Source organism: Oreochromis niloticus, linkage group LG23 (genome assembly GCF_001858045.2).
Source record: "Oreochromis niloticus isolate F11D_XX linkage group LG23, O_niloticus_UMD_NMBU, whole genome shotgun sequence".
Lineage (NCBI taxonomy): Eukaryota > Metazoa > Chordata > Actinopteri > Cichliformes > Cichlidae > Oreochromis > Oreochromis niloticus.
Genome location: NC_031986.2, coordinates 16,636,928 through 16,648,995, shown reverse-complemented (window position 1 = coordinate 16,648,995; position 12,068 = coordinate 16,636,928). Strand labels below are relative to the sequence as shown.

The window sequence follows — 12,068 nt, the reverse complement described above, 5'->3', positions numbered from 1 at the left end:
CTCGGTAGCAGTCACGTGAGGCAGTTTTGAATCCTGCTGTGCTCAACTTACCCACATTGTCAAGTTCACATAAGTTGCTGATTTAGCTGGACATGAGTTTTCAAGTTAGCTTTTTTTGGTGTAATTGGGACGTTTTTAACTTGTAATTCTATGTTATAACAACAACTTCAGTCATCTATCGTCAAACTGATATAGAATAATATGTTGAAATAACAAACAGCTAGAATTACATTTTACAGTGCATAAACGCTATTGGTCAAAAAGCTCACCCATTTCCCTGAACTATAAACACTATTCCCTGCTTTGACACATGACTCAAATTTGGTGAACTGGTACTGCAAAACTCTACACACAAATCCCTACATTTTACAGTGCTTACACCATGTAGTCATGTAGAAAGCACTAGCATGCAATAATGTTAACTTAAGTCAGCATAGCTTGAGCCCAATTAGCACACAATTAACCAGGTGGAAACACTAGGAGTCAAAATTTAGCACACACCAATCAGAACCTGCGATGGATAGATAAAAGGGCCAAAGTCAGCTCATTCAGGTTTGAAACAATGGATCCAAAGAGATGCAAAGGAAGAGGACGTGGTGGAGAAAGAGGACGTGGTGAAGGAGGAGGACGTGGTGAAGGAGGAGGACGTGGTGGAGAAAGAGGACATGGTGAAAGAGGAGGACGTGGTGGAGAAAGAAGACATGGTGAAAGAGGAGGACGTGGTGGAGAAAGAGGACGTGGTGAAAGAGGAGGACGTGGTGGAGAAAGAGGACGTGGTGAAAGAGGAGGACGTGGTGGAGAAAGAGGACGTGGTGAAGGAGGAGGACGTGGTGGAGAAAGAGGACGTGGTGAAGGAGGAGGACGTGGTGGAGAAAGAGGACGTGGTGAAGGAGGAGGACGTGGTGGAGAAAGAGGACGTGGTGAAGGAGGAGGACGTGGTGGAAGAGGAGGAGGAGGTGGTGAAGGAGGTGGAGGTGGAGAACGACGGCGACAAGGAAGGGGAAGAGCAAGGGCACGAAGACAGTCAGTCTCGGATGAAATTCGAGCCACTTTAGTTGGCCATGTCCTTGTCCATGGGATGACTATGAGGGAGGCTGGGCAACGAGTACAACCAAATTTGAGTCGCTTCACTGTTGCCTCCATCATCAGAACCTTCAGGGAGGAAAACAGGTAGGTGTACTTGCAGTAAGACTGCTTTGTACAGTAACGTTTAAGTTACTGAATTTATGTGTCTTGAGTTTCAGTATGTTTCCATTATTTTCCTGTAAAATGAATGTGTGACAGTTACAGTAATGAGTGCTTCTATTTTTGTAGGACACAGAGACGACCACCTGGTGGAGGCAGGTTAAGGCTTTTGTCGGAGGAGCAAGAGAGGGAACTTGTAAACATGGTAATTGGAAATAATGTAATCCGCCTGCAAGAGATTCAAAGGAGAGTGATTGAGGATGATCATCTTTTTCGAGGCATAAATGCCATCAGCCTCTCCACAATTGACCGCATCCTCCGAAAGAATCAATTCCGGATGAAACAGGCATACCGAGTCCCTTTCGAACGAAACTCTGACAGAGTGAAAAACCAACGTGTGGAATATGTTCAGGTATGAGTTTTGATACTGTATAAGGTATTGTGTACCATCACAGCATGGCAGTTTATGCTGCCATTTCAGCACTCTTGAACTTTGGTTCAGGGTACCGATTGACTCTACTGTGTTATGTGTTTTGCAGAGAATCTTTGAGATTGAAGGACGGCCTGTTCCCCATGAAATGATCTTTGTGGATGAGGCAGGTTTTAACCTGACCAAAAGAAGGAAAAGGGGGAGGAACATAATTGGCCATCGGGCTATTGTAAATGTCCCTGGTCAGCGTGGGGGGAATGTCACTATGTGCGCAGCCATCAGCCAACGAGGGGTACTCCACCGCCATGCCGTACTAGGACCCTATAACACTATGCTTCTCCTTGCTTTTCTTGATGGTTTAAGACAACATATGTTCCAGCTGGACTACAGGGAACCAGCACAGCCAGAGCAGCCTCACTACGTTGTTGTGTGGGATAACGTCAGCTTCCATCGCGCTGCTCTGGTTCGTGACTGGTTTACCAATAACCCAAGGTTTTCTAATATCTTTCTGCCTGCATACTCCCCCTTTCTAAACCCGATAGAGGAGTTATTTTCGGCATGGCGGTGGAAAGTGTATGACCGAGAACCTTATGTCCGTGTTCACCTCCTTCAGGCCGTGGAAGAGGCCTGCCTAGACATATCAGTAGATGCATGCCAGGGGTGGATCAGGCATGCAAGAGGATTTTACCCCTGCTGCCTGGCTGGGGCCAATATAGCCTGTGATGTGGATGAGATTCTCTGGCCTGACCCAGACCAAAGACAAGATGCTGTGGTGGGATAATGTTTCTGGTGTGTGTTGTACTGTATAGTACATGAATGACAATGTGCCACTGTACATACATTGGTTGCGTCTTTTGTGTTTATCATGTGACAAGGGTTTTGAAGGGGAGAACCATAAGCAACCTAATTGTTTTGGAACTATTGTTTTGAATTAATTGTACCAGTGTGCAAAACTCTGTTGTAGTGTGTGTGTTTTTGAGGGCTTGTGTTTGATGTCTGAGGGCAAAGTTCGGTTTTTCAGCAGGAGTGAATAGTTTTGGGTGTAGAGCTTCATTTTGACCTGGAAATAGGATGTTTGGGGAATTGAGTGAGATGTTATGGATTTGTGTTTACTGTTGTGCGGATATGAGGCGTAGTTTCAAGAAATGTGTTTTAGCAATCGAGAAAAACTGTAATACACATTCATCCTCTCAATGGATGCATCGGAGAGCAACTTGGGGTTAGTATCTTACCCAAGGATATTTGGCATGCAGACTGCAGCAGACGGGGATTGAACCAGCAACTTTCTGATTAGTAGGTTTCCTGCTCTACCTGAGCTACAGATCCCAATTTGTGGTGCTTTGGAAACAACACGTTCTCTTCCCAACATGTGACAAATCATCGGTATGTGTTTGGAGGCACGAGAGCTGTTTGGAATGAATCTATACATGTAAATGTGTTTTTTGTTCTTCTGGAGAGTGTCTTTATATATTTGGTCATTTTGGGGCGATCCTTTATTTAGTAGTAAACCTAGTCGGGGATATGTATCAGTTTACTTTCAGATATCAGCATTGTGATACCTGTGGATGAATGAATTTTTTTTTTGAAAGACTGGCTCATGTAAAATATCTGAAAGTATGACAAAGCTCTCCTGTTACACTTTATGCACACCTGAGCTTCACCATGAGGGCCTGTCTTTATTCACTTTATTCACTGAAATCCAGTTTTATAATGAATTCACAGTAATCACTGACACCTTCAGAGCATTACATTAATTAAAGACATCTTCTACACCTACTCTTCCAGATGACCGACACATACTTCAACCACTGCAGGTTAACCAGCCACTCATCAGTAAAGCAAAAACTAAAGGTAAGTGTCCTCATGTGGAAAAGACTGAAACACAACTCCCATATATTACTAATGTAACAGATCCATTTAGGTAGAGTGAGAACACTAGGCTGGATGTGTTTTAATGCAGGAACATTCATCATGTCTTGAGTTCGACAAATCATTTACATTTAATATGTGAGTTGGATGGTTACACGATACAATATGATGAAAATTTTCAGTTTTTGTCAACAATAACTGCAATAGATAATTCACATGACTATAATTTTAAGAAGTATTAAATGATTCTAAGATTATTAAACATTGATGCCAAACAACATCAAGTTAGTGTCACTTTTATTAACGATCCTTCTTCATGAACACAAAGCTCCTCTGAGCAGATCCAAACAAGGCAAGAAAACTGTATGTTTCTTAGACACTGTGTCTGTTCATCTCTAGCCTCAGATTTTAAAACTGTGCTTGTCCGTCACAAAGCAATAAGTCACAGATGCAACACCTAAGAAGCCTTGATATTACTGTGTCATATGAGGTCATTCAAAAACTCAAATCACTCTAATCAGACCAGCAAAGTAATTAATTAGCAATGAGAGTTTTCTGCAGAAAACGCTACTTGCATAAACTCATTGTAGTACTTTGGCAATATTTGTATAATAATATGAATATTAGTGCTAACACAGCTTCAAGTTTAAGTTTGAACCTGCTTTGCTTCAAAGAGCTGGCTAAATGATAAAGCACCTCTCTATAGATGAAGTTTAACAGGCTCCCAAACAGCTACACAAAGTGAATTTCCATATAAGACAGGAAAGAAAGAACAGGGTGTGAAATGGATGGTGCACTCTGACAAACAAATTACTGCTTTTATTAAATTACAGATCTCGCAGTCTTGTTCACGAGTGATGTAAGAAGGGAAACGGGAGTTCACAGATGGATTGGTGCTGCGGGTGCAGACGCAGACTGGAGACACTGTACAGATCTGTCGTGGTGAAGAGAGAGCTGAAAGTAAAAGCGAAGCTCTCGCTTTACCAGTCGATCTACGTCCTTACCTTCAGCTATGGTAACAAGGTTTGGGTAGTGACCTCTCTGTCAGAGGGAGGTGTGGCCTTCTCTGCTTAGGCTGCTGCCCCCACGACCCAGCCAGGGATATGCGAAAGAAAATGGATGGAAGAATTAAATTACAAAACTAAAGGTGCACCTTTAGTTTGAGGATTGAGGAGGGGGCTTAAGGGTACATCTTTCACCATCTTACAATGCTGTGATTGCAGCCATTCCACAACTCTTTGTGAATGGTACTCATGGCCATTGATCAGTGGTCATGAGAATTTGCAGAATCATGAGGAACGAACTGACCTCCCAGCCCATTGTTCCTTCAGTGGGCTGGTTTCAGTCATTATGCAAATGTACTGTTTCTAAGATTGGGTAAACTTGCAGTCAGTTGAGACTGAAGAAGTCACTTGGATGAGTGATGAAACGTTTCTCCCACTGAAAACGCTACATCCAGATGAACAGATTCAACTTTTGGAGATTTACTTACCTGGATGATTGAGCACGCATCAAGACCTTTTAATCAGACCAGCAAATATCTTGTACTCAATTTTAGCAGCAGTCATTGTGACACTGATGATAAAACTTGTGTAAAAGTGCAAAGCTGTAAAAAAAAAAATATTAAAAAAGCATTTTTGTGGCTGAATGTTTCTGGATAGCCATTTCATCTGTAACACATCAAAATAACATGCTATGGTTTAATAGGCTATAAGGAATACACTCACTTCCTGAGCCCTGGGCAGTGTTGTGCTAATAAGAGACGTTTTGTGTTTCATAATTTATTGATTTTCTTTTATCCTTTCTGACCTGCGTTAATGAAGCAGCCATTAGAGCACCATGTCCGCTCTAATAGTTTTGTAGTTTGATGCTTGAGTCATTGCAGACTTGCAGACACCCGTCATGTAAAAGTTACACCTCCAAACAGGAGAAATAATCAGAATAAGGCTTAATCATTGTCTTGATAATAATGACCATGAAAATGAAACTAGAAAGCGAAAATTTCAGAAGAAATTTTATGTGTGCCTATGCCGCTGCTAATCTGTGTAGTTTTCCATTCATACGGCTACAGACAGCAAAACTCAGAAGAGCAGCCATTCTCCACCATGAATTATGGTAAAAACAAACACCGCTCGCGCCTCACAGATGACAGCTTACAGTTTTGGGTAAAGATGAGGTCACTTTGTACAGCCCGGATTTGCAGACGCTGTGCACACAGGTTCATAAGCAGAAGTCCCTCTGTACCACGGCAGACCCCGACAATGTTTGCACGAACACACTTTGAACCAGTACGTTATGGACCACTTTTCACACATGGTTGGTGTACCCTCCCAGCCAGCTGTAGCTTTTCAACTCACAGCCCGACACACACCCAAAAAACAGCCGAGAGAGCACAGACTACGCCCGAGAGGTGTGATTGCAGATGCCCCTCAGGTGGGTCCACCTCCCCTGCAGCGGCACTGCAGACCACGCCCCGCCACACATATCAAACACGTAAAATAAATATTTATGCACTTTTGCATTCACTTTTTGTTTTTTGTTATTTTTACACAGTGTTCTGAATGATGAACAATGGTCTACAGCCAATCTTGTGTATTATTATACAAACTTTGGTTGTAAGATTCAGATAACTATTTAATAAAAGCTAAATATTTTATACAGGGAGTGCAAAATTATTAGGCAAATGAGTATTTTGTCCACATCATCCTCTTCATGCATGTTGTCTTACTCCAAGCTGTATAGGCTCGAAAGCCTACTACCAATTAAGCATATTAGGTGATGTGCATCTCTGTAATGAGAAGGGGTGTGGTCTAATGACATCAACACCCTATATCAGGTGTGCATAATTATTAGGCAACTTCCTTTCCTTTGGCAAAATGGGTCAAAAGAAGGACTTGACAGGCTCAGAAAAGTCAAAAATAGTGAGATATCTTGCAGAGGGATGCAGCAGTCTTAAAATTGCAAAGCTTCTGAAGCGTGATCATCGAACAATCAAGCGTTTCATTCAAAATAGTCAACAGGGTCGCAAGAAGCGTGTGGAAAAACCAAGGCGCAAAATAACTGCCCATGAACTGAGAAAAGTCAAGCGTGCAGCTGCCAAGATGCCACTTGCCACCAGTTTGGCCATATTTCAGAGCTGCAACATCACTGGAGTGCCCAAAAGCACAAGGTGTGCAATACTCAGAGACATGGCCAAGGTAAGAAAGGCTGAAAGACGACCACCACTGAACAAGACACACAAGCTGAAACGTCAAGACTGGGCCAAGAAATATCTCAAGACTGATTTTTCTAAGGTTTTATGGACTGATGAAATGAGAGTGAGTCTTGATGGGCCAGATGGATGGGCCCGTGGCTGGATTGGTAAAGGGCAGAGAGCTCCAGTCCGACTCAGACGCCAGCAAGGTGGAGGTGGAGTACTGGTTTGGGCCGGTATCATCAAAGATGAGCTTGTGGGGCCTTTTCGGGTTGAGGATGGAGTCAAGCTCAACTCCCAGTCCTACTGCCAGTTTCTGGAAGACACCTTCTTCAAGCAGTGGTACAGGAAGAAGTCTGCATCCTTCAAGAAAAACATGATTTTCATGCAGGACAATGCTCCATCACACGCGTCCAAGTACTCCACAGCGTGGCTGGCAAGAAAGGGTATAAAAGAAGAAAAACTAATGACATGGCCTCCTTGTTCACCTGATCTGAACCCCATTGAGAACCTGTGGTCCATCATCAAATGTGAGATTTACAAGGAGGGAAAACAGTACACCTCTCTGAACAGTGTCTGGGAGGCTGTGGTTGCTGCTGCACGCAATGTTGATGGTGAACAGATCAAAACACTGACAGAATCCATGGATGGCAGGCTTTTGAGTGTCCTTGCAAAGAAAGGTGGCTATATTGGTCGCTGATTTGTTTTTGTTTTGTTTTTGAATGTCAGAAATGTATATTTGTGAATGTGGAGATGTTATATTGGTTTCACTGGTAAAAATAAATAATTGAAATGGGTATATATTTGTTTTTTGTTACGTTGCCTAATAATTATGCACAGTAATAGTCACCTGCACACACAGATATCCCCCTAAAATAGCTAAAACTAAAAACAAACTGAAAACTACTTCCAAAAACATTCAGCTTTGATATTAATGAGTTTTTTGGGTTCATTGAGAACATGGTTGTTGTTCAATAATAAAATTATTCCTCAAAAATACAACTTGCCTAATAATTCTGCACTCCCTGTAGTTGCAGCCCACGTTACCTTCCACATTTAACTTTGTCTATGACTGGCTTCTGTTGCAAGAAACGGGGAAAACTTCTAAGACGCAACCAAAGTTTAGCATATGAAATAGAGGTGAAATAGAGTCTGACTTGTGGTGCGCTTGCATTTCAAAGGTGAGCTCAGAGGTTTCTGTGTGTGTTTCTGCATGTGAGACGCGCTCTGGGTGTGTTTCTGTGTGTGAACTGTGAACACAGTGACAGTGACGGTTGATGTGTGATTAGGAGGACATTAGTGCGAAGAGAATGCTTTAAGATCTAAGGTTGACGCCTAGTGTACCTGTGGAAATTAATTTTGCCCTGGGGTTGGCTCCCCCACCGTACGTTGGACGCGGCGTACGGACCAGCGTCGTCTGGAGGTCCAGGTTTATCACCTGAGAGCTGAGGGCCCTCAAACGATAACAGAGTAACACTGGAACGGCCGTGTAATCACGGGTTCACATTTATTCTGGAATAGAACAAGAGAATGCTTTGTCATCTAAGGTTGAGTTCTATATTAGTCAAAAGAAAACCGAGGTTAGAGTCCTCATTTCTTAAAATAGAGGTTAGAGTCCTCGTTTCAGTGACGTTTCAGTGGTTAAAATTGTTGTGTGCCTGTCCCCTGATAGCGTGAAATTACGAATAAAGAGGGAATTTGGAGCCACATAGAGACAGACGGGCATAATTGGGTGCATTACTCTGTGGTGTAATCTTAATTAAAAAAAATAAAAGGAGTGAGAGATAGTAAGAGGTGTGTAGTGGAGAAGTATTGAGGAGTAGAGAGAGGAATGTGTTGGGAGACTGATGTGCAGTTTAAGCTGTCAAGGTGGGCGTGTTGCCTGCTTATCTGTTTAACAGTGATGAAAATGATATTAAATAAATCTCTTAGTGTGTTCATACAGGAAGCTATGGACCTGGACCAACTGCCCCCACAAGCACAGCGGCCGAAGCAAAATTATAGTAGTGGGAACCACACCCAGCACGAATCAGCAGCTGGGAAACAGACAGCAGCGAGGAGAGAATTAGAGGAGAAAGTAAGAGAAGTTTTAACACATAAAATTTGGGGCCAACAGACTTGTGGAGGTTGGGAAAGCGTCCGGAGCATCACAACAAAAGGTGAAACAAAAACACACACAAGCAGAGAAATGTGAGAGAAAGGCTCCTTTTAAGGTAACGCCTAGTTTGAGAAAGAGTTAAAATTAACCTGCCTACAAATGCACACACATGCAATGAAGAAACAGCTTACACTCATGAACATGTGAAGATTTTCCAGCAAGGTTAAAGCAGCAAAAATTAACATACACCTGTTGTTTTTTAATGATGAAGTTTATCCATTACTAACAAATATACCCTCTGGGTTGCAGGACAACCACTTAACTTCAAAGAAAAAGAAAATAAAGAGACTGGTATGACCAACCAGTGATGAAACAACAAATTTGGTGGTTAAGAGTCAAATTGTGAGATGTTTTCTGCTGATTGAACAACACAAGTGATTACTGACGGAAAGAAAATTCTCTTTTGTGAATTTAAAAATTTGAACATGTGCATGTTGTCCTGTCAACTTGGTGGGTTATGAGTTGATTATATCGTAAGAAAGAGAAAAAAAAAAAAAAAAGGGGGAGAGAAGGCTCACACAGGGCCTGGCCCGGTGTTTCTCCCCTCTCTTTGTAACACAGCCAACACAAAATCATTTTCCTGTTCGTACACTTCTGTTTGTTTTTGTTTTGTTTTGTTTTTGTTTTTTTCTCTTTATGTTTAATTACAGGCTGCTTTGCCGGCCCTGAAAGCCGAGGCTGACCTGGACTCCTGCTCTCCCCTCTACGTGACCCTGACCAAACGCTGCAACAGCTGGACCCACAACAACAACCTGAAAAATGTCAACAGTGCTGCAGAAAAGCGATCTCATGCAGCAGAGACGGAGAGCACTAAACCTAAGGCCCGTTTCACTACACGGGGGAAAATTCTCCGACAGCTTCAGCTGACAGAGCTGTGACGAGACGCCCGCCAAGCCCGAATGAAAAGTAAGGCAGAATAAAAGAATGCTGATCTTGATAACTCTGCATTAACACTGTGGACCAACACGGCAGCAAAAAGGGCGTGACCGAGACCGAAGGACCAACTGAGGTCAAAAGGCACCTCAGAATGGACAAAAACACAGGAGAAGAAGATGCAGGTTTCACCTACGGTGAGCATGGACATTGGAGAAAGGACTGCCCCAATTGGGGTCAGAACCAGGATGGACAGAACTTTGAACAGCAGCAGCAGCAATGGTCGCAAACAGACTGAAAAGGAGGAGGGCAGGACCCCAGGGCACGCTTCAGGCCGTGGTTTACCCAAGACATCAGAACAGGAAAGTGATGAACACACACAAACACACACATCTACATACACTGACTCAGAATGAAGAGAAACACACACATGAACAGATGTGCACTCGTTGATTGAGTGAGAAATGACACACACACACACACACACGCACAAATCAAAATGCTGATTCAATTCACTGAGAAGTGATCCACACACATACACATGCACCCGCTTGTGCAACGAAGAGTGATGCGCACACACACACACACACACGCTGATGCAATGAAGAATGCTTTGCTAACAAATGCTTAAGCTGATATGCAAAATGCTGCACACAAACATCCCAATATATATTTTTATAAGAAGCCATTGATTACTTAAAATGTGTTTTATGTCACCCAGATTGCATTTATGTAGATTTAAGGAATACGGTCTAAAACAGTTTGGCTATGAAAACAATGTCTGTGCGTGATGTCTGTTTACGGCTAAAGGCCTTGACTGAATTCTTTGCTGTGCTTCACACAGCCTGGTGAGGAACAGTGGCACAGAGTGAAAATGATGAACTAATAGTGTAAGTTTTAGGTCGAAGTACTGCATTTTCTGTGATTGAGATTTAATTCAAGGAGGAACAAAGGTGCTACGGTACCTGAGGTTCTCATTCCTACACAATATTGTCCCGGCAGGAAGTAAAACTTTCCTGTGAATTTCTGGTTGATTTTTTGGTTTTGCTTAGCGCTAGCTTGATTTTATCAGTGAGCTTTGGCTTGTGTTCTTTCTCTAAGCGAGAGAGGGATGATTTTATGTTTGGACATGTCTGCAATGGGCCCTAGTATGTGTTATTTTATTAGTATTTTGTTGGTTATGTCTGTCTTCGTTTTTGTTACAGTGCACTGAGATAAGAACATCTGAGAGGTGTGATCCACTGGTGGTGATATTTTGTGAGTTCATGATTTAACAATCAGCTCTTTAATCCAGGCCTGAAAGATTGAAATTTAAAGCGCTATAAAATATTATTACTGTAAACAGTTGCAAAGTGTGTTTCTCCATGATTATAATGGGCTTTGGAGAAATTCACTCATATGGGACACTGATCAGATGAGAAGTCCTGAGCCTAAAAGGATTGCAGCGAGTCAATCCAGTCCAAAAGACAAGGACTAGTTTCCTTTAAAATGATGACGTCATCTTGCTGGTGATGGATGCTCGAATAGGTCACGCGTGAGACTCCATTATCAGCAACATCTGGTATGAATGTGTGTGAATGAATGTATGTGACTGGACTGTGATGGACTGACTTGATACTGAGACAAAGACTGCACGAACTTTAGGATTAGTAAATGCTGACAAACAATTCACCCAGCCGGCAAGAGAGGGTGGATGTTTCGCTTTGTTTTGTTTTGTTTTTGCAGGAGCAGGAGGATAAGAGAGACTGGAGGAGGAGACGGTAGCTTCACATGAGAGTGTGGAACTGCAGATTTAACCCTTTGATTGCTAATTTTGAGTCACTGATGTTTGCATTAAGAAAAACTGTGCTTTATTAGCTGTGTTTTGATTAAGGTATCATGTTATATTATTGGGAATGCCAAATGCTACAGTGGAGAAAACTTTTGATATCACTTATGACTGGAATAGGTTGCTATTAACCATAGCAGGCCACTGTAAAAAGTTAATTAAGGTTTATAAAGGAAAAGTACCAAAACTTTAACAATATTTAGGAATGTCTTGCCACATTCAAAATTAAATTCAAAGTAAAAGATACCCTTAAACTCAGAGAATCAATATGAAATAAAACATGCAAATTTTGTATAAAGTACATGACTGATAACTGTTCTGTCCTGAGCTTTTGTTTCCTATAGCTCCCACTTGACCACACCAACAGTTTTTACCACCAAAGGAGGTTAATTAAAAGTTTAACAACAAGCATAAAATTTTCCAAAACTTAGAGACAGAAAGGAGTTCTGAATAATCATAATTTGGCAAACCACTAGGATGGCGTTGGACATCCTCAGATGGGAAAAGGGTTGGTGTGACCAAGGTGTGGTTT

General features: G+C 42.1%; 2 protein-coding genes across 4 annotated transcripts in view; both read right to left on the bottom strand.

Moving 5' to 3' along the window:
- Window positions 1–12,068, bottom strand: part of nfkbiz (nuclear factor of kappa light polypeptide gene enhancer in B-cells inhibitor, zeta) — a 692,084-nt gene that overhangs the window by 191,357 nt on the left and 488,659 nt on the right. The gene's annotated exons all lie outside the window — the stretch shown is intronic.
- LOC112843915 (uncharacterized protein DDB_G0271670-like) lies at window positions 248–1,021 on the bottom strand (the record flags this gene model as incomplete). Its single annotated transcript, XM_025903257.1, has 1 exon — window positions 248–1,021. A coding segment is annotated over one exon (477 nt), but the record flags the coding sequence as incomplete, so codon positions are not given.